The sequence below is a fragment of the Balaenoptera ricei genome, chromosome 4 (assembly GCF_028023285.1).
Source record: "Balaenoptera ricei isolate mBalRic1 chromosome 4, mBalRic1.hap2, whole genome shotgun sequence".
In the NCBI taxonomy this organism is placed as follows: Eukaryota; Metazoa; Chordata; class Mammalia; order Artiodactyla; family Balaenopteridae; genus Balaenoptera; species Balaenoptera ricei.
The window spans coordinates 101,297,981-101,322,420 of NC_082642.1; the positions used below are offsets into that span (position 1 = coordinate 101,297,981).

A 24,440-nucleotide genomic window follows, 5' to 3' on the forward strand; every position below is an offset into this window, starting at 1 on the left:
AATGTGTGTCTTCCAGCTTTGTTCTTCTTTTTCAGAATTATTTTGGCTATTCTAATTCCTCTGTTTTTCTGTATAAATTTTAGAATCAGTTTGTCATTTTACTCATCTATGAAAAAGCTTGCTGGGATTTTTCATTGAGATCTTAACAATATTGAGTCTTTCAATCTATAAACATTTATTTAGACTTCTTTTGTCAATGTGTTACAGTGTCAGCATACAGAGCCTGCATATGTGTTAGATTTATACCTAAGTGCTTCATTATTGGGAAGTTCTGATGTAAATGGTATTTTTAAAATTTCAATTCCAGTTGTTCTTTGCTAGTACATATAAATATGACTCTTTCTTTTACCTTCAAATGACTTTCAATCCTGAGACCTTACTAAATTCACTCATTAAATCTAGAAGTTTTTTGTAGATTATCTGAGATTTTCTACATGAATAATCATGTCTATTGGCAATAAAGTCAGTTTTTTTTCCTGTTCTTCTAAAGTATATGCCTTTTATTTCCTTTTCAAGTCTAATGCACTCATTGTACTTACAACTTCTAGTACAATGTTGAGTAGGAGTAGTGAGAGAGGACATCTTTGCCTAGTTTCTAATATTAAGTGGAAGGCATTCACTCTCTCATCATTAAGTATGATGTTAGCTGTAGGTTTTTCATAGCTACTTCTAAGGAGATTAAAGTTCTCTCCCTAACTTACTGAGAGATATCTTATGAATGAATGTTGAATTTTGTCAAACACTTTTTCTGCATCTACTGAGACGATCACATGGTTTTCCATATTTGGTCTGTTAAGATGATAAATTTCATTGATTTTTTTTTTTTAAGTGTTTAACCAGCCTTGCATTCCTGGAATGAACCTCACTTGGTCATAATCCATAATCCCTTTTATAAATGCTGAATTTCATTTGCTAATATTTTGTTTCAACTTTTTATTTCTATGTTCATGACAGATATTGGTCTTTTCTTGGAACGTTTCTGTCTGGTTTTGGTATTTTGGTAATACTAGTCTCATAAAATGAGTTGGGAAGTGATCCTTCTTATTTTCTGGAATGGATGATACTATTTCTTCTATAAATGGTTGATAGAATTCACCACTGACACTATCTAGACCAAGTTTTCTTTTTATGGAAGGTTCTTAACTACAAATTCAATTTCTTTACTAGGCATAGGACTATTCCAGCTATACGTTTCTTCTTGTGTGATGTTTGGTAGTTTGTATTTTTCAAAGAATTAGTCTATTTTATCTAAATTACTGCATTATGGGCATAGAGTTGTTCATAGTATTTCCTTATTATCCTTTTACTATCCATGGGATCAGTAGTGATGGCCCCTTTTCCATTCCTGATATTGGTAATATGTGTCATCTATCATTTTTCTTGGTCAACCAAGCTCTCAGTCTCTCAATTTTATTCATCTTTTCAGAGAACCAGCTTTTGCTTCATTGGTTTTCTCTATTTTTAATTTCATTAATTTATGCTCTGGTCTTTATCATTTCTTTCCCTTTGTTTGCTTTAGGTTTAATTTCCTCTTCTATTATAGATTTATTAGGTGTAAGCTTAGGTTACCGATTTTACTTCCTTTTTGTTTTTTAATATATTCATTTAACACTATACATTTCCTCTATATACTTACTTTAGATCAATCCCACAAACTGTTATTTTCATTTAGTTCAACTGTATTTCACACTGTTAAATTATTCTGATTCTTACAACTCGTTGCACCCTGAAACACTGTGATACTCCTTTCTTCTGGATCTTCACACATTATTTGACCTTTCCTTCTGAAGTTTTTTACTGGATTTTCTTCTTCTACTGCTGCCATGATTCTTCTGTTAGTGTTCTTTCAACTCTATATGTTATCCATGGTTGAGCTCATCTATTCTCCTGATTTTAAGTGACATTGATATTCATTTACTCAGTCATTCCTCTATCCATCAACAATCCATTCAATCATTGAGCACTCATTATTATAAGTCGAGTACTGACCTTGGTATCAGGGTTACAATAGCAAATAATATAGATAATGGTTATGTAAATATATGATAGAGAAAAGTGCAAGGCACTTAGGGGAACACAGAGTGGAGGCATCTATCCAGAGGTGATATTTAAAGTAACAGCACTGATCACCAACCATAGTGTTGGATCAGAGTTCTACAGGGACCTTTCTATGTCAGATATAAAACCTTTCATTGCTGGATCATGGGAAGGCCCTGGGAATCCTAGAAGAGAAGCGAGGAGAGCTAAGGTATGAGGAGTCACTTGTGGGGGCTAAAGGCAGTGGCTATTTACCAGTCAATGTTTCAGTATTTTAACTACTACTACTGTTACTCTGGTGAGCAGTAGCTGAATATGAGAGCTGTACCAGCCCAGTCAAATTTACAGTAAAGGCATTCCTAAATGAGAAATATACAAATAAAATATATATGTAAATATATATAATACATAAATATATATTTTAAAGTATATAGACAAAAGATAGCCAGGTACAGAGGAGGGAAAACAGTTCTAGGCAAACTGAAGTAAAAAGGTCTGAAAACAAAAGGAAATGACATATCTAAAGAAGGTTGCCTTCAGAAGGCTAGAGACTGAAGGGACCTTGATGAAGGATGAGGGATGAGAGGATATTTAACATATATCAAAGGCCACGTAAGTCAGGCAGTCAAGCTTTATTCTAAGGTCATTAGAATACTATCCATGAAGGGTTTTAATCTGATCAGATTTGCATCTTAGAAAAACCACTATAACTACAGTATTGAATAGATTGAAGGCACGTAAGAATAGGGGAGAGACAAGTTAGAAGGTTACTGTGGTGTACACTAAATCTTTATTTCCAGATAATATTTATATTATATATACACACATATATATGTATATATATATATATATATTTTTTTTAGCTGTCTTGGCAACTCAACCTCAACATGCCCAAAATTAAAATACTTGCCTTCCTCCAACATGTTATGTCTTCCTTTGTACCACTTCTGTACCTTGTTAAAACTGTTCATATCACCCTGAATCATAGTGATTTGTTTATATGTGTTTGCTCTCCCACCACACTCCAAGTTCTTCAGAAACAGCATTGTGTGTGGCACATACTGAGCACTAATAAATATTTATTGAACTAGCCTATAAAGTATAATATTGTGGATTTGAAATGACAATGAGTTATTTTTTAAAATAAAAGTTTAAATTAAATTTAAGATTCTCTGTTTCAGAAGACAGTGATCCAATATGTGGTTAAATCTAAGAACTTAAAGCGATTTGTACAGAATGATACCAATTAGATATTTTAATTTGTATAGATATGTGTGTCATTGACATTATTTCCAGATAGTACAATTATAGGTGGTTTTATATTTCTACTTTGTAAATGCCTGTATTTTCCAAATTTTATACAATGAACAAGTTTATTATAGCAGTGAGGAAAAACACAAAAAATGTAAATTTTTAAAAGCAAATATACATACTGAAAGATATCTACAAAATATTAAGCAAAATTACATATAGGTGGTAGGATCACCAATGATTTTCAATTTTTTCTTTACACATTTCTGTATGGCTTTAATGCTTTATAGTGAGTATATATCACTGTATTATCAGATTAATTTCTTTCAAGAAAGCAGTGATGAGTATAAAATATTTTATAAAGGTTTCCATGAAAAGTATTTGATTTCAAGTGACAAAACTGGCAAGACACATTTGCAACAACATGTGAAAAATATCTAATTTTTTTAACATCTAACAAGCTATTACAAGAAAAAGACAAATAACTGCTAGAAAAATGGGCAAAGTTTATGAAAAGAAAGGTTCACAGAAAAATACAAATGATTTATAGATGTTCAACCTCCCTCATAATTAAAGAAATGCATATTTAAATACAATTTCTATCTACCAAATTTTGCTAAAGCAAAGTTCCTGAGGTGTGGCACAACAGATACTTACATACACTGTCTGTTGATGAGAATGAATATTAACCAACAGCACCAGAAATCTGAGAAATTCCTATGAATAAATGGTTTAAGTGAAATATGTACTAAAACTAAAGCCAACTTCAGTATTTTGATGGTAAAGAATCTATATTATACTTATAGCAAAAATAAAGCACTTTTGTAAGTACTATGACTAAATTTTTCCTCTTAAGTCCTATTTCAAAAAATATCTACCTGAAAGACTATATGAATAATGATAAAGCCCTAAAAGTTTTTATAAAATTGCTCTATAATCTGCTAAGGAGCACATTTTTCTGAGGAACAGTAATATATACTGAACATGAAATTTAAATTTTCCATACAAAACCATATGAAACAAGCACCAGAAGAAACTGACAAATCATTTCCTCTTAGGTCTATTTTTTAGCGAGTATAACTGACCCTTGAATAACATGGGTTTGAACTGTGTGGGTGGACTTAAATGCAGATTTTTTTTAATAGTAAATACTACAGTACTACAAGATCTGTGGTTGGGTGAATCTATGGATGCAGAACCACAGACACAGAGGGACAGCGGATATGAAGGGCTGACTATAAGTTATACGTGGATTTTTGACTCTGCAGAGTCAGCGCTCCTAACTCCTTCAATGTTCAAGGGTCAATTGTACTTAATACTGCAGAAATCACTCCTCCCTGAATTACAACTTAGTTTTACATTGTTTAATTACAGATGATAAGATGCTGCTTATCTCGAAAAATAGTTTCTATGTAGCATAAAGGCTTAAATTTTCTACAAATATTGTCACTCATCAGCTCTACTTTGATGAGGTAGTAAAAGGGTTTTTTGTAACCTCCTGGTTTTTTACCTGCTATCAGCTTCTCTGTTTCAGGTAGATGTGTGAACTGTCTTTTATACTCCTCATTCCTGTCTTTATAGGCAGAACTTGAAATCTGCAACAATAAAAAAATTAATTCTCTGTTTAATTATAATCATCATTAAATGAACTGTAGTATCTTAGAAAATAAAATTAAAATGGACTTTAAAACCATACACTTTTTATGCAATATTTTTGTATGTCTTTATATGAAAAACCACATAAACATTTCAAAAAACACCAAAAGGAAGCAAAGGATGCTTCTAGGATGATGAAGTGAGGACTTTGGCAAATCCTCTCTGCAAAGTCAAATATATAGTTGGGGAAAAAAACACAAAAAACAACTGTCAAAAACAATCATCTCAAATGATTGGAAATTGACTAAAGGCATACAATAAACGGAGAAATATTTTCTCAGGAAAATCTACTGAACCTGGGTATGAGCATCAGAAGTCTGTGGCACTCATTCCTGGGCCTGCTCCCATTACTCTTCCTCCCCCGCAAGTTAAGTCTACAAAGGTGGAACAGGCCATGAAAACTAGCAGCGAGGCTGACAGAGCAGGACTCAGTTGATTCAGAGTGGAAAGCAGAACACCTATCCCAGAAGTGAAAGGAAAAATTCTGAAGCTATCCAAGTGCGTGGAGGTTGAAGTCCCAGTTAGGACAACAAACAAGCAGACTGTCAGATCAGTAGGGGGTGTAACAGAGACATCTTAGAAGAGAGACAGCCACAGATGAACTTGATAAATTCTCCATGTAATCCTAAATAAACAGGGACTACACGCATGTGTAACAGAGAATGGAGAAATCCCAAACTATCCACACATTCCAGGATGGAGATACAAGAAGTCTCAGTGGAACATTAAAACTGGGACAAACTTGAAAATGATCTGAATTTTGAATGCACTACCCAACCTATACACAGATTTGTCAGCAGAAGGGAAAAGCCTTACCGGCTCTCTGTCTTTGAGCACAATTTCTGACCAATGATTGGCTGATATAAGGGGTGACACCAGAAACCAGCCTTAAAAATAAAACAACAACAATAATAATAAACTGAGCAAAGACATTTGCTTCCACATACCACAGGACAAACATATTTCACAGATTTACTCTAGGCAAGTTACTAAACAGAAATTAGCAATGACAAGCCTTAGGGGTAGAAAGGATGCAATCAGAATCCACAGCTGCTACAGTATGTTATCTATATTGTACAATTTTCTTTTTTTTAATTAATTTTATTTATTTACTTATTTATTTATGACTGTGTTGGGTCTTCATTGCTGCGTGGGCTTTCTCTAGTTGCGGCGAGCGGGGGCTACTCTTCGTTGCGGTGTGCGGGCTTCTCATTGCAGTGGCTTGTCTTGTTGTGGAGCACGGGCTCTAGACGCACGGGCTTCAGTAGTTGTGGCTTGCAGGCTCTACAGCGCAGGCTCAGTAGTTGTGGCGCACGGGCTTAGTTGCTCCGTGGCATGTGGGATCTTCCCAGACCAGGGGTTGAACCCGTGTCCCCTGCATTGGCAGGCGATTCTTAACCACTGCACCACCAGGGAAGTCCCTATGTTGTCCAATTTTCAAAAAACTTATGAAACATGAAAAGAAATAGAAAAATGTGACTCATAATAAGAAAAGAAAAAAGCAGGCAATAGAGTCTTTCATGGTTCCCAGATACTGCATTTAGCAAAGACATCAAAGCACTTATTTAAAATATTTTCAAAGAACTAATGAGAAGAAAAAGAGGGAGAGGACTCAAATCAATAAAATTAGAAATGAAAAAGGAGAAGTTACAACAGACACCACAGAAATACAAAGCATCCTAAGAGACTACTACAAGCAACTCAATGCCAATAAAATGGACAACCTGGAAGAAATGGACAAATTCTTAGAAAGGTATAACCTTCCAAGACTGAACCAGGAAGAAATAGAAAATATGAACAGACCAATCACAAGTAATGAAATTGAAACTGTGATTAAAAATCTTCCAACAAACAAAAGTCCAGGACCAGATGGCTTCACAGGTGAATTCTATCAAACATGTAGAGAAGAGCTAACACCCATTCTTCTCAAACTCTTCCAAAAAAGTGCAGAGGAAGGAACACCCCCTAACTCATTCTACGAGGCCACCATCACCCTGATACCAAAACCAAACAAAGATACTACAAAAAAAGAAAATTACAGACTAATATCACTGATGAATATAGATGCAAAAATCCTCAACAAAATACTAGCAAACAGAATCCAACAACACATTAAAAGGATGTGAGGTTTATCCCAGGGATGCAAGGATTCTTCAATATACACAAATCAATCAATGTGATACACCATATTAACAAACTGAAGAAGAAAAACCATATGATCATCTCAATAGATGCAGAAAAAGCTTTTGACAAAATTCAACACCCATTTATGATAAAAACTCTTCAGAAAGTGGGCAAAGAGGGAACCTACCTCAACATAATAAAGGCCATATACGACAAACCCACAGCAAACATCATTCTCAATGGTGAAAAACTGAAAGCATTTCCTATAAGATCAGGAACAAGACAAGGATGTCCACTCTCACCATTATTATTCAACATAGTTTTGGAAGTCCTAGCCACGGCAATCAGAGTGGTTAAGACTCAGCACTCTCCCTGCCAGGGCCCCGGGTTCCATCCCTGGTCGGGGAACAAAGATCCCACAAGCCACGCAGTGTGTCAATATATATATATATATATATATATATATATATATATATATATATATATATATAGTGAAGTATATATAAAAATATATATATATATTTTAAAGTAACCATCCTTGAAGGTCCCAATTTCTTCTTTCTCTAAAATCATTTTCAAAAAGTAACAATCATCATTCTAAGTAATTCCAACACTTTTGGTGCATATTTATACATGTCAATACAGTAAAATTCAATAAACTAGCATCTTGCAGTCCAAAAATCCTAATGGCTGGCACCAGCTAGTCAAAAATGATCTGGAGAGTCTCACTGATTAGTATCTATGGCACACTGCATAAACTCATAAGCAGATTTTTAAAGCAGTTTTGATAGCAGATTGGAATAAGAGAAAGTGTAAAAATTAAGAGTAAATTAACTTGGTACATTAGTCATAAAAGACTAGATTGTACTGTAGTAATCAGCAACCCCCAAATCTCAGTGCTTACAAGAACAATGGTTTATTTCCCATTTAAACATAAATGAACAATGTGGGTTGGCAAAAGGCTTAGTTCCACACTGTCCTAACACAGGGACATACGCTAATAAAGGCTCCACCATCCAGGGACAGGAACATGGCAAAGAGTGTACTAACTCTAACAGCTTCCCCCTAAAAATGACACACATCATTTTCTTCACATTTCATTGACAAAAAAATAGTCACATGGCTACAGTTAATTCAGGAACATGGAGAAACAAATATCTATCATGGGCCCAGAAGGAAATGAAACAAAAATCCTGATGAACGGAATGAATGATTATTTAAGATTACTGAATGGGCTAAATCAAGAATTACTGTACTACTAGAGAGGCAATGAATCTCTTCAGAGAGCCCATTTCTACCCATTCAATGCAGAAGAAAATAGTCATTTAGAGTTCCATGCCAACAAGGCACTCACTTTTTAAAATGGAAATATAATTCACATACCATAAAATTCACCCTTTTACAATATACAATACAGTGTGTTTTGGTATAGTCACAAAGCTGTGCCACTATCACCATTATCTAATTCCAAAAACTTTTATCATTCCCAAAAGAAACCCTATACCAATTAGCAGTCATTCCCCACTAGCCCCTCCACCCAGCCCCTATCAACCACTAATTTACTTTCTGTCTCTATAGATTTGCTTATTCTGGGAATTTCATATAAACAGAACCATGCAATATTGTGGTCTTTGTGTCTGTCTTCTATCACTTAGCATAATGTATTCAAGGTTCATCCATATTGTAGCATGAAACATTACAACATTTCAGTTTATGGATATTATTCCACTTTATGAATACATTATACCACATTTTATCTATGTATTCATCAGTTGATGGACGTTAGTGTTGTTTCCATTTTTTGGCTATTATGAATACTGCCACTATGAACATGGATGTACAAATTTTTGTGTGAATATGTTTCAGTTCTCTTGGGTATATACCCAAGAGTCGAATTGCTGGCTTACATGGTAACTCTACGTTTAACATTTTGAGGAACTGCCAAACTATTTTCCAAATTGGCTGCACCATTTTACATTCCCACAAGCAATGCATGAGGGTTCCTATTTCTCCACATACTCGCCAGCACCTAACATCTGTCTTTTTCATTACAGTCATCCTAGAGGGTGTGAAACGGTATCTGATTGTAGTTTTGATTTATGTTTAGATAATGATGATTGATGTTGAACATCTTTCCCTGTGCTTATTCACCATTTGCATATCTTTGGAGAAATGTCTATTCACATTTTAATTGGGTTATTTGTGTTTTTATTATTCAGCTATGAGTTCTTTATATATTCCAGTATAAGTCCCTTATCAGATATTTGATCTGCAAATATATTCTCACATTCTGTGAGTTGTCTTTTCATTTTCTTAATGGACTCCTTGAATCACAAAAGTTTTTAACTTTGATGAAGTCTAACTTATCTATTTTTTTTTTTTGCCCCTTGAGCTTTGTATCATATCTAAGAAATTATTGCCTAATCCAAAGGTCATGAAGATTTACACCTATGTTTTCTTCTAAAAGTTTTACAATTTTAATTCTTACATTTAGGTCTATGATCCATTTTGAATTAGTTTTGTATTCAGTATGAAATAGGGGGTCCAAATTCATTCCTTTGTATGTGGATATCTAGTTGTCCCAGAATGATCTGTTGAAAAGACTATTTCCCTCAATGAATTGATTTGGCACCCTTGTCAAAAGTCAACTGACCATAAATGTGAGAGTTTATTTCTAGACTCTATTCTATTCTATTAATCTATGTGTCTAGCCTTATATCAGGGCCACATTGTCTTGATTACTGTAGCTTTGTAGTAAGTTTTGAAATTAGGATGTTTATATTTTCCAACTTCACTCTTTTTCAAGATTGTCTTAGATATTCTTGGCCCTTGCATTTCCATATGAACTTAGATTCAGCTTGTAAATTTCCACACCAAAAAAAAAAAAATCAGTTGGGATCTTGATAGGGATGGCACTGAATTTGTAGATTAGTTTAGGGAGTACTGCCATCTCAACAATGTTAAATCTTCCAACTCATGAACAAAAAATATCTTTTCATTTATTTATAGAATCTAAAATTTATTTCATGCGGCTTCATAGTTTCAGTGTTCCTGTCTTACACTTCTTTTGTTAAATTTATTCCTAAGTATTTTATTCTTTTGGTGCTATTGTAAATGGAATTCTTTTTTAAATTTCGTTTTCAAGTTGTTCACTGCAATGTATAGATTTTCAATTAATTTTGGTTTTAGAATCAGGGTAACACTAGCCTCAGTGAATGATTTAGGAAGTGTTCCTTTTTTTTTTTTTTTTTAATGGAAGAGATTTTGAAGGATTTGTGTTAATTCTCCTTTAAACAATGTGGTAGAATCTGCCAGTGAAGCCATCTGGTACTGAGCTTTACTCTGTGAAGTTTTCTTGCTTTGGTTTGGTTTGGTTTGGTTTTCTTAGTAATTCAATCTCTTTCCTTGTTATAGGTCTTTTGAGATTTTCTATTTCTTCTTGAGTCAGTTTCAGTAGTTAGTGTTTTTCTAGGAATTTGTCTAGTTCATCTACGTTCTCTCAGGTACTATTTCAAATGTATAAGGTTAGCAAAACTTTAAAGACTGATAATATCAAGTGTATTGGATCAAAAACCAAGATAGACTATATGTTCAGCCACATCTCAACAAATTAAGAGAAGTGAAATCATACAGAGTGTGTTTTCTGACCATAATGAAATCAATCTAGAAATCAGCAACAGGAAGATAGCACAAAAATTCCCAAACACTTGGACACTAAACAACGCACATCTAAATAATCCACGGGGCAAAGAGGAAGTCTCAGGGGAAATAAAAAATATACTGAACTGAATGAAAATAAAAATACAATATATCAACATTTGTGGGACACAATTGAAGCTGAGAAACAAATTTATAGCACTAAATACACACATTAGAAAAGGGGAAAAGTCTAATAATCTCAGTGTCCAACTCAAAAACTTAGAAGAGAGAGAGCAAAATAAACCCAACATGAGCAAAAAAAAAAAAAAAAAAAGTATATAATAAAGATAAGAGAAATCAATGAAACAGAAAAACAAAAATAGAGTATCGATGAAAAAAGAGATGATTCTTTTAAAATAATCAATGAAACTGGCAAATCTATAGCAAGACTGACAAAGGAAAAAAAACCTTGAGCAAAAAGATATGAATCACCAATATGAGGAATAAGACAAGGTATATAGCACTACAGACTCCAAAGACATCAAAGGGAAATAAGGCAATACTATAAACAGCTCTACACATATAAATATGACAACTTAGATGAATAGACACAAACTATCACAACTCACTCAATATGAAATAATTTGAATAGATTTACAACCATTAATGAAATTGACTCTATAATTTTAAATCTCCCAAGGAAGAAATCTCCAGTCCCAGATGGCCTCCGTGGAGAATTTTATAAAACTTTAAAAAAATTAACTGTAAGTCTATACAGCCTCTTCTAAAAAACAGAAGAGAAGGGAGCACTTCCCTACTCATTATATTAAGGTAGTATTACCCTGATACCAAAACAAGATAAAGACAGTACAAAAAAAGAAAATTACAGAACAATATCCCTCATAAATATAGATGCAAAATCCCTAACAATATACTAGCAACTGCAATACAGCAATAAATGAAAATTATACAATATGACCAACTGGAGTTTATTCCTGGAATCCAAGGCAGGTTCAACATTCACAAATCGACCAACGTAATTCACCATACTAACATGTTGAAAAAGAAAAATCACATTACCACATCATTTGAAACAGAAATAAAATTTCACAAAAGTCAATGTCCATTTGTGATTTTATTAATTAATTAATTTGTTTGTTTGTTTGTTTATGGCTGCGTTGGGTCTTTGTTGCTGCACACGGGCTTTCTCTAGTTGCAGCAAGCAGGGGCTACTCTTCGTTGTGGTGTGTGGGCTTCTCACTGCAGTGGCTTCTCTTTGTTGCAGAGCACGGCCTCTAGGTGCGCGGACTTCAGTAATTGTGGCTTGCAGGCGTAGTTGCTCTGTGGCATGTGGGATCTGCCCGGACCAGGGCTTGAACCCATGTTCCCTGCATTGGCAGGCAGATTCTTAACCACTGTGCCACCAGGGAAGTCCCATTTGTGATTTTAAAAACTCAGAAAAATAGGAATACAGGAAACTTCCTCAATTTGATAAAGAACATCTACAAAATACCTATAGTTAACAAAATACTTCAATAGTGAAAGACAATGCTTTCTCCCTAAGATCAAGAAAAAGCCAAGGATGTCCATTCTTACCACTCTTATTCAACATAGTGTTGCAAGTTCTATTCAGCACAACAAGGTAAGAAAAGGAAACAAAAAACATACAGATCAATAAGGGAGAAGTAAAACCATCTTTGTTTATATATGACATGATTGTCTAAACAGAAATCCCAATATGAACACAATATGAAAAGATGTGTATGCTGAAAACTAGAAAACACTGATGAAAGAAATCAAGAGATCTAAATACACAGAGAGACATACCACGCCCCTGGATTGAAAGACTCAATGTAGTAAAAATGCCAATCTTCCCCGAAGATACATAGGTTTTACACAATTTCTACCAAAATCCCAGCAAGATCGTTTGCAGATACAGACAAGATCACAGGCATACCTCAAAGATACTGCAGGTTCAGTTCCAGATCACCGCAATAAAGTAAATATTGCAATAAAGTGAGCCATTCAAATTTTTTGGTTTCCCACTGTATACAAAAGTTATGTTTACACTATACTGTAGTCTATTAAATGTGCAATAGCATTATGTCTAAAAAAAATGTAAATACCTTAACTAAAAATACTTTATTGCTAAAAAATGCTAACCATCATCCAAGCCTTCAGCAAGTCATAATCTTTTTTCTGGTGGAGATTTTTGCCTCAATGTTGACAACTGCTGACTGAACAAGGTGGTGGTTGCTGAAGTTGGGGTGACTATGGAAATTTCTTAAAATAATACTACAATGAAGTCTGTCACATAGACTGACTCATCCCTTCATGAATGATTTATCTGTAGCATGCAAATACGGTTTGATAGTATTTTACTTACAGTAGATGTTCTTTCAAAACTGTAGTCAATCCTCTCACACCCTGCTGCTGCTTTATTAACTAAGTTTATGTCATACTCTAGATCCTTTCGTTGTCATTTCAGCAATCTTCACGGCATCTTCACTACGAGTGGATTCCATCTCATGAAAACATTTTCTTTGCTCATCTATAAAAAGCAACTCTTCATCCGTTAAAGGTTCATCCTGAGATTGCAGCAATTCAGTCATGTCTTCAGGCTCCACTTCTAATTCTAGTTCTCTTGTTATTTCCACCACATCTGCAGTTACTTCCTCCACTAAAGTACTGAACCCCTCAAAGTCATCCATGAGAGCTGAAATCAACTTCTTCCAAACTCCTGTTAATGTTGATATTTTGACCTTTTCCCAAGAATCACAAACGTTCTTAATGGCATCTAGGATGGTGAATCCTTTCCAGAAGATTTTCAATTTACTTTGCCCAGACCCATCAGAGGAATCACTTCCTATATCAGCTATAGTTTTATGAAATGTATTTCTTAAATAACAAGAATTGAAAGTCGAAGTTACTCCTTGACCCATGGGCTGCATCATGAATGTTGTGTTAGCAGGCATGAAAACAACATTAATCTCCTTGTATATCTCCATCAGAGCTCCTGGGTGACCAGATGCATTGTCAATGAGCGGTAATATTTTGAAGAACTCTTTTTTTTAAGCAGCAGGTCTCGACAGTGGGCTTAAAATAGTCAGTAAACCATATTGTAAGCAGATGTGCTGCCATCCGGGCCTTGTTGTGCACAGAGTAGATTTGGCATAATTCTTAAGGGCCCTAGGATTTTCAGAATGGTAAATGAGCACTGGCCTCAATTTAAGTCACCAGCAGCACTGGACCCTAACAAGAGAGTCAGCCTGTTCTCTGAAGCTCGGAAGACAAGCACTGACTTCTCCTCCCCAGCTATAAATGTCCTAGATGGCATCTTCTTCCAGTATTAGGCTCTTTTGTTTACACTGAAAATCTATTGCTTAGTGTAGCCACCTTTGTTAATTATCTTAGCGAGATATTTTGGATAATTTTACTGCAGTTTCACCTTGAACTTTGATGTTATGGAGATGGCTTCCTTCCTTAAACCTCATGAAACAGCACCTGCCAGCTTCAAACTTTTCTTCTGCAGCTTCCTTACCTCTCTCAGTCTTTGCAGAACTGAAGAGAGTTAGGACCTTGTCGGGATTAGGCTTTGGCTTAAGGGACTGTTGTGGCTGGTTTGATCTTCTATGCAGACCACTAAAACTTTCTCCGTATCAGCAATAAGGCTATTTTGTTTCCTTATCATTCCTGTTCACTGAAGTAGCACTTTTAGTTTCCTTCAAGAACTTTTCCTTTGCATTCAAAACATGGCTAACTGACGCAAAATGCCTAGCTTTCAGCCTATCTCGGCTTTGGACATGCTTTCCTCACTAAGCTTAATCACTTCTAGCTTTTGATTTAAAGTGAGAGATGTATGACTCTTCCTTTCACTTGAACACTTGCAGGGTTATTAAACGGCCTAATCTCAATATTATTGTGTCTCAGGGAATAGGGAGGTCCACAGAGAGGATGAGAGACAGGGGAACGGCAGGTCAGTGGAGCAGTCAAAACATAAAACATTTACTGATCAAGGTAAATGTCTTATGTTCGGACATAAAACATCCCCAAACAATTACAATACTAACATCAAAGATCATTGATCACAGATCACCATAACAAATATAACAATAAAAAAAGTTTGAAATACGCAAGAATTACCAAAATGTGACACAGAGACACAAAGTGAGCAAATGTTGTTGGAAAAATGGTACTGACAGGCTTGCTCAACACAAGCTACAAACCTTCAATTTGTAAAGTATGCAATATCTGTGAAGTGCAATAAAACAAGGTATGGCTATATTCTAAAATTTAAATTTATATGTAAGGGCCCTTTTCACGATAAAAACAGTCAACAAGGAGGCAAGAATGCAGAGAAATTGTATCACTCACACTTTGCTAGTGGAAATGTAAAATAGTACAGCAACTCTGGAAAAGTTTGGCAGTTTCTTAAAAACTAAATATGCAACGATCAGATGACCCAACAATTGCACTCCTGGGCATTTATCCCAGATGAAAACTTATGTTCACACAAACACCTGTACGTGGATGTTTATAGCAGCTTTATTCATCATGGTCAAAAACTGGAAACAGCCCAGATGTTCTTCAATGGAAGAATGGTTAAACTGTGATTGATCCATACCATGGAATACTACTCAGCATTAAAGAGGAATAAACTATTGGTACATAAAACAAAATGGATGGATCTGCAGGGGAATATGAGTGAAAATAGCCAATATAAAATGTTACATAACTGTATTATTTCTTTTATATAATATTCTTGAAATGAAACAATTATCAAAATGGAAAATGTTTTCCACTAACCTGGAAAACAGGTTAGTGGTTGCCAAGGGTTAAGTAGGGGCAAGGGGCAGAAATAAAGTGGCTGTGTCTATAAAAGGGTTGTGCCTATAAAAAGGATTCTTGTTGTGAAAGAAATGTTCCATATCTTGACCTTATCAATATCAATATGCTAGCCGTGATATTGTACTACAGTTTTGCAGGATGTTACCATTAGGCAAAACTGTTTAAAGGGTACAGAGTATCTCTATTATTCTTACAACTACATGTGAATGTAAAATTATCTCAAACTACAAGTGAAAAAAAAAGAGTAAAAGAAGGAAAGGTTGGTAGGGATAGAATAAAGGTGTTAATTCTGTGTAAGAGGGGAAAATGTTTAAAGTGATTTTAATTCTGATTCAGATGTCAATACCCCATACCCTTATTTGTACTGACTACCATTAGGCCATTTTACTACTTAGTAACATCTTGACCAGAGAAACAATGCAATTAAAATAACGTAATGATTGAGCCAAGTGTGACTAGGGTAATAGCAGCTCACTCTGGTAGTTGGACAGGAAGTTTTAGAGGGACTAACATGCTATCTATTGAATCTCCTTCTGCTCGCTCATAAAGTATTAAATCCAAGTCCCAAATCCAAGTCCCAGTTTCCCCCACCACCCCAAGCCCAAGTTGAGACAGATAAGCTTCCTTGTCTTCAACCTGCCCTTTCACGGAGGGTAAAACTCTTCAAGAGTCATAGCTTTGTAAAAAGTTCTCAGTTCCAGTTCCTACAAATCCAAGGCATCATCCCCTATCCCGGGGTGGCCATTAAACCTTTGGTTACTGAGGCTAATAAACTCCTCAGGGCTGCCTCAGCATTAATTCTCATGCTTACAACTCTGGCAATCAGTTCCCTCTTCTCCTTTAGCCCTTAGTTATTTCCCTTGCTACCTAGAGAGCCCAGAAAAGCATTGTATTAAAAAGATGTTTGTAACATTTCACGGAGAATTTCTAGGTACTTGGTAGCAAAAGAGCTTTTAAGTTAGACAATGCTCTCTCCATATTGCTAGAAATGTTAGTTCCTATCCCTTTATAATTAAATCTAAAAGTGCTAAAAAGAGATCTAGGTTTTTCAAACAATATCTATCTATAATTGAAATTTTTAATTGCATAAAATATGTTTTTTAAGCCAACAGAAATTGGAAAACGAGTTTACTCTTTTTATCAGTTTCCAAAGTGAAAATACAAAATATCATTTTTAGCTTGAAAAAAATCCAAGATATGTTGTGGAGGACAGCATATTACAGGAAGCCTCTTAGTTGCCAAAGTTTGTTACAAACATACTAATTAATCCTCGTGGGCTTTAAAAAAAAATGTACAGTGCAACATTAATTAATCGTCATGATGTACCTATAAATCTGGTTTGTGGCAAGTTTTATCCCCCAGTTATAAGTGGAAACGCTTACCTGTGAATAACAATAATATGATCATGCAATACGTCAATGACAAAGCACACAATCAAGACTTCTGATTTCTTGTACAATTAGAAAAACTAGATTATGATCTAGAAAACTTCAAACATAATATTTTTTATTAAAACATAGGTATACTACTTATTATCTGTACATATGTAGATAATATTTTAAAATCTAGACTTGTTTTGCTCTTAAAATGTTTTAGAGCAAAAAAAGAAACAACAAATTTTCTAATCTCTTTAAAATTCTCCTACTCCACCTCTTCTTTTTCCTATTGCCCTTACTAAATCAAAGAACTGAGGGATCTGATATCAAATACTTCTTTATTCTATTTATATTTGTCAAGATTTCCAAATACACAATTATTTAAAGAAAAACACATCAAGGACCTCTTAACAAATTTAGTTTTAATTTTACTTACACAATTCAGAAAACTTTATAAATCCTTCCACTTTTAAAATGCAAATATCAACTAATCATCTATTAAGGAGTAAGTATATACAAGTGACAAATATTTTTAAATGGGAACTTTATTAAGTACCTTACCCAAAGCACTAATGCTTCTATTTAAAAAATCCAGTATTGGCTTCCCTGGTGGCGCAGTGGTTGAGAATCTGCCTGCTAATGCAGGGGACACGGGTTCGAGCCCTGGTCTGGGAAGATCCCACATGCCGCGGAGCAGCTGGGCCGGTGAGCCACAGCTACTGAGCCTGCGCGTCTGGAGCCTGTGCTCCACAACAAGAGAGGCCGCGATAGTGAAGAGGCCCGCGCCCCGCGATGAAGAGTAACCCCCGCTTGCCTCAACTAGAGAAAGCCCTCGCACAGAAACGAAGACGCAACACAGCCAAAAATAAATATAAAAATAAACAAATAAATAAAAGATTACTAAAAAAAAAAAAAAAAAATCCAGTATTGCAGCAACATGGATGGACCTAGAGATTTTCATACTTAGTGAAGTTAAGTCAGACACAGAAAAACAAATATCATATGCTTATATGTGGAATCTAAAAAAAAAGGGTACAAATGAACTTATTTACAAAATAGAAGTAGAGTCACGGATGTAGAAAACAAACTTATGGTTACCAGGGAATAAGGGGTGGGGAGGGATAAATTGGGAGACTGGGATTGACCTGTACACACTACTATACATAAAATAGATAACTAATAAGAACCTGCTGTATAGCACAAGGAACTCTATTCAATACTCTGTAATGGCCTATATGGAAAAGAATCTAAAAAAAAACAAAAAGAGTGGATATATGTATATATATAACTGATTCACTTTGCTGTATGCCTGAAACTAACACAACATTGTAAATCACCTATACTCCAATAAAAATTTTTAAAAATCCAGTAAAGGATGTCATCTTCTAAACATACATAACAGAAAATCTCAAAGGCTTTTTTCTACTCCCAATAGTTGCTAGCTCTACAGCACTAAGAGAAGTTAACACTAAATAAATGCATCTGCTGCAGATCTCTGTATGCTTTTCCTCTGGGACCTAATCCACGGGGACTATACCATTACTTTAGTCAGGAAAAAAAAAAGTTTTTGATTTTGGGTTTTTTTCTTCTGCTATGTATTTTTGCTAACAGATAAAGGGCAAAGCATAAATAGTTATTTCCTATTAACTTCATTTTAAATTTCATTTCTTCATTTCACATCATTTTTATTGTTACATTGGGATTTAAAAGTTAATGATAAAACTCACCTCCCACATACTAGGATTAAATATTTTCATTTTAAAATAAAAAAATAAAACAAATGTAACAAGATTCCTATGTTTATATTATAAGATGGAAATCGAAAATCTGTAGCTTTTGATCTCAGTATCAGTTGCTACGGTGATTTAATCATATTCATTTAAATTAAAGTCCTACTGTCAGAAAGACACTAGCCAGTCTATTAAGATTAAATGGATAGGGTCTAAAATAAATCAACTTCGGGGGTGGGGGGGAAACCTTAATAAACTTTGGTTTACTTTCTTATATCCTTTTGTTAAGTTTTCACAATTTTTTTTATTTGCGGGAAAGCATCAAAATAATTTTCCAATAGTACAAATATTATGTCCTCTTATCTAGAACTTTTCAACCTTTTTACAACTGGGACAATGTTAAGGGAAGGTGTTCCCCATGTAACATACTCTCTTATGACCGACAGACACAAAGCTTTCAGGACTGTAATTTATGAGCACTTGCTAGCCATAAACCTCTTTTGTCTTGATTCAAGACACACTGGTGCTGCAATACTATGGCCCAATCTCGAATTTTACAAGTGAGCCACCTGAGGCCGAACAGGTTAAACAACATACTCAAGAGCACTACACAGTGAAATCACCAGGGGCAGAGCATGCACTCTATCCCAGATGTTTTGTTCCTGATCTCCAATTTGTTCAATTATATCATGCTGGCCTCTAAATTCATTACAGTTAGATCAATAGAGTTAGCCGGGCCAGAATATATGAGATATTCCACCTAAGTGAAGTTTTCAGATCCCTGGGGCTTAACACTTTAAATACCAAAAGTTTACAAAGTGCTCAATCTTTTTTGGTAGAAACTTTCCCAAAGTGAAAAGGCGCAAAACTACGTTCCTTGGGTGTTCCAGTGAAACGGCTCTGACACTCTACTAATTCTTTGCTTAACTACCCAGTCATGTGCCGCATGAATATTTTCCTGTTATGCTATTGGTCTTCGTTCTGTTACTTTTGGATCTCTCGGTGAACTCTGCCATCTTACTGTACTCATTCAATTCCTACTTTATTGCCGGGAGAACATGAAAATGGCAACATGGCGGAGTAGAGTGGTAGAAGCATATGGATTTAAAATGGCAGAGGGAAAAAAATGCATTATTTATTTTCCAGACTTCTTAACCATTTTTACCAGCTACAGTACTATATTAGAGTCAATGCTCTGCATAGACCTTTGGCCTCCACATTGAGAGGCCCAAGTTCCTACACTTTTTGAGCTTCTGCTATCATTTCTTGCTACTGTCCATGTGTCATCACCAAATAATTCCCATCTCCAATAATCTATTCAATTACACAATGGGAACCTACTTATTTAGGCTTATAAAAAACATGTCAAAAAATACATTAAAGAAATTCCAAATGAAAGCTTAGGGATTCTCCTTTTACAAGATCCATCGGCATCAACTCTGATTTAGCTCTTCAGGTTCTTTTTTGGTTTTGTTTGCTTCTAAGTTCTGATAGTTCTAGTTTCTGAATAAGTGACCTCTGGAAAAGTTAGTAAAATTTCTGAGATGTTGTATTTGTCTGTAAATCTATTCCATGCGAATTCATATAAAAAGTCCTCAAAATAAAGTGTTTGCAATCATCATAGAAACTTAAACTGAGCCAAAGTGAACATTTGACACTCTAAGTCAGTGCTTCTCAAACTTGAATGTGCATACAAATCACCTGGAATTCTTGTGAAAATGAAGATTCTGATTCAGTAGGTCTGAGGTTGGGCCCAGGATTCTGCATTTCTAATCAGGTAATGCCGAGTCTGCTAGCCCCACATACCAAACTTAAAGAGTAGCAAAGCTCTAGAACACTTACCTCTATTTTTCTCTCTCCTTCTATTTCTAAATCCTCTCATTCCTTTGCTTTTTCCTTTTCTTGCTTCACCCTTTTTTGTTTTAAGTCTGCCACAGGAACTGCTACAGTCTAGCCCTGTAGATAACACTTGGAGCTATAAAGGTTTTCCAAACTATAACATAAGCTATAAAAATCACAGTGCAGAAGGGTGAAAACACTACAGCAGTCATAAACTTCCTCAAAATGTGACCAAAAATAATATAATCAATATAGATGACATGATTTTTAGGATATGTAGCTATTTTAGTATATTTCTTAGCAATTAAATATTTTCCTTAGTATATGATTCCAAAAAAATATATGATGTTAATTTTTTTAATGGGCAGTAAGAACCTGTTATTTATGCTAAGATTCAATAGCATTCAATAAATGAGCTGCTAATTATGAACGGAATAATGGTGCTTAAACTGATCCTTATAACCTGTTAATATTATGTTTTTTCTTAATCTAGTCTAAAATTATAAGAAATTCTGCTACCAAGTATACCTAATCCTCAAGAGACGAGCTTTCTAATGAATAAGTATTGGAACTACATATGCCTTAGAATCTTATGTAAATTTCACTTACAGTTGCATTTCACCAGATTCTATCAAATGGCTCATAACTCTCATAGGAATTGCTAGATTTAGAATGAGCCCTTTAAAATAATAACTGCTGGCATTCATATGGTAACAGAAATGTTGTTCTTACCAAAGACTCTGTGCTCCTAATCAACAAGCAAGAGTCTCATTTTACAGTGGGGAAACCTGAAGCATATCCAGGATATACAACCAGGTGAACACAGGGCAAAAAGAATATGAAACTCCTACCTTTAAAACCTATCCTATAATCATTACACACTACAGGTCAAACGTTGTTAAACCTCCTTTTAGGTACAGGAACTAATTCTTTAAATCAAAATTATGTAAAGTGGCTGGTTTCTCAGTAACACTGAGAAATACAGTTTCTGTATGATATTAGTCTCTTGCCAATATAAGGAACAACAATGTAAGTGGAATCCATTTCTGTGGTGTAGTTTTCTCCCAGGGAAACTGGAGCAGATAATCCTACTCCATCACTGCATCCCAATGCAGTGGCCACAACACTGCATTCTAGTGGCCAAAGGAGAGCATAACCAGAAATGTCTTTGGGACTCTGGATTAAAACTTAAATATCTAAAGTCTAGAAGTTAATAAGAAAATATTATAAATAAGAATTGCTATAGACAAAGAAATATTGCATTTAAGATTAAAATGAAGATATAAGAAAGAAAATATATTACCCAAAAGCTCCAGTCACCACTCCAGTTATGTAAATTGGGCCCCTGTTTTGTAGCTGACACTATATTATTCTCATCCACAACTGGACTAAGATTTTCCTCTAACTCTTCCTGTAACTCAGCAGCAAAGCTTGAATCCCTTTCATTTACTACCTGGAAACAAGTATCAAACAATTAAACTACTTACTGAGAAATGCCCCATTTTAAAAAGAAAACAGTTAATGTTCAAAATACTCAAATCAATATAAAAAGGACAGTATGTAAGCTTTTAGAAAAGAGTAATTAATATGTTTTTGCTTCTATAATTCATATGTTTATACATGCAACATATACTTTCCAACTGCTACTATTTATTAGGTAGTTTAGTTGGCACTAGAGTGAACCAGGAGTTCATAGTCAGCTAGAGGAACAATTAAACAGAAAAAAAAAAAAAAAAAAAGTAACGGGAGTTAACAACTGGTTCAACCTCTTTGGAGAATAATTTGCAATGCCTAGTAGGGTCTAAGGTGGGTATACATGTACTACCACCCAGCAATTTAATGTACATGAAGTTAACAATGTTTGTATCACCAAGAAAGTGGAAACAACCTTACTGTCCATTGGTAGGGAAATTGGTAAATTAACTCTGATTTATACAAACACGAAGAAATAAAATAAATGAATCAGATGTCTCAACCAGGCACTGGCCTCAACCTATAGAGTGCTTAGGGGAAAGGTTATACCCTATGCAAGATATTGGCCCATGGGGTGGTCACTCGTGAAAGAACAGTCACTATAGAGTTAAAAAAAAAAGGGAGCGGGGGTGGAGCGGCTTCCATCATAAGAGCACAAAGCTCACCAGGATCTTAAACACTGCTGCATAGGCTACTGCAGTCACCACCTATGCCTCTTTTAACAAAAATGCTGATCCTCAGGGTTACAGGGAAAAGCACCCACAGCACCCGTGTGGCACAGTAAAGGGGTAATTCAAACACAACTTCAGCTTGAGTTTCCTAAACTCTATGAAGTAACCACTGCCATGGGGGAAGCCCCTAACCCTGGTGATACTGATTTGAGGGTCTCTGGAGGAAGAAATTTACAAATATGAAAGGATAGAGAGGACCCCCTCCACAGGAAGTACATTCACTAACCATCAAAAAGAGAGAGAGAAAAAGAAACAAACACGGCTGGATACAGGGAGAAGAAACCAACCAAAAAAAAAAAAAAACTTGAAACAGAGGTCCACAATTTGACGCAGCTGGAAATCCAAAACGTATTAAAATAATTTATACAACAAAAGGTAAAGATTGGTTTTCATACCTCTACAGCATAGGGTTTTTAAAAAATATATAACCATTTTTTTATTGAAGTATAGTTAACTTACAGTGTTGTGTCAGTTTCAGGTGTACAGCAAAGTGATTCAGTTCTAAATATATATTCTTTTTCAGATTCTTTTCCATTATAGGTTATTACAAGATATTCAACATCAGTAGGTCCTTATTGTTTATCTGTTTTATATATAGTAGTGTGCACATGTTAATCCCTAACTCCTAATTTACCTCTCCCCGCCCGCACCATCCCCTCTGGTAACCATAAGGTTGTTTTCTATGTCTGTGAGTCTCTTTCTGTTTTGTAATAAGTTCATTTATATCATTTTTTTTAAGCTTCTACATATAAGTGACATGATATGATTTTTGTCCTTGACTTACTTCACTTAATATGATAATTTCTAGATCCATCCATGTTACTGCAAATGGCATTATTTCATTCTTTTTTATGGCTGAGTAATATTCCATTGTATATATATGTACCACATCTCCTTTATCCATTCATCTATTGATGGACACTTAGGTTGCTTCCATGTCTTGGCTATTGTAAACAGTGCTGCTATGAACATTGGGGTGCATGTATCTCTTCTCTAGATATATGCACAGGAGTGGGATTTATAGCATAGGTTTTGAATGAACTTCAACATCCGCTGAAATGCACTGATTGGCAAATCTTCATGGTTCTAATCAATACTGGGCTCAAACTACAGTTATACCTGAAGATCTAAAGAACTAAATTTAAAAAAAAAAAAAGAACTAAATTTAAACAAGTTACCCTCTATAATCTTAGAGGAATTACTCAACATAAAATAGACAACAAATAGGTATGTCTCACCTTAACTACCAGAACTACTATCTTGCCTAAATTCTCCCTGGTCATAGAACACATTGCCCTAAAATATCCTGTAGTGGCAAAGGATGCTCTGACCCAATGAGTAATAAATTTACATCAAGTCTTTGGGGCTTACAAAATGGCTTTTATAAAAGTCGGACTCTATGCACCACCCCTCAACCCCTAGTTAAAATAGCTAACATAGCTCAATGTAAAATAAAACAGGGCCTTCAAAGATTGAGATTTATTATATAAGACCTAATTAGTGAAAGAGTGATTATCCCTATTGCTTCTCCATTTAACAGCCCAATGTGGCCTGGTAAAGATGGAAAAATGAATAGTGCCTCACAGTTGATTACTGTATCCCTGATGCTATGGTCCTACCCGTGAAGGCCCCTCTACCCAATACTATTAAAATTACTGACACCATCCAATCAGAAACTGGTAAGTATTCTGATGTTATAAGTTTGACAAATATGTTCTGTTCAGTGACTTCTCAGT

The 24,440-nt window shown here is 35.0% G+C and overlaps 1 protein-coding gene across 3 annotated transcripts in view; it reads right to left on the reverse strand.

Annotated features, from left to right (window-relative positions):
- The window catches only part of GRAMD1C (GRAM domain containing 1C), a 95,986-nt gene that overhangs the window by 68,263 nt on the left and 3,283 nt on the right, over positions 1 to 24,440 (reverse strand). For 2 of the 3 annotated variants that reach the window (XM_059921109.1, XM_059921108.1), the window contains exon 2: positions 4,799 to 4,883. In XM_059921109.1, coding sequence (XP_059777092.1) covers positions 4,799 to 4,883 — 85 coding nt within the window. Of the gene's footprint in view, positions 1 to 4,798; positions 4,884 to 24,440 lie in introns of those variants that run through there. The other variant, XM_059921110.1, reaches the window with a different exon arrangement.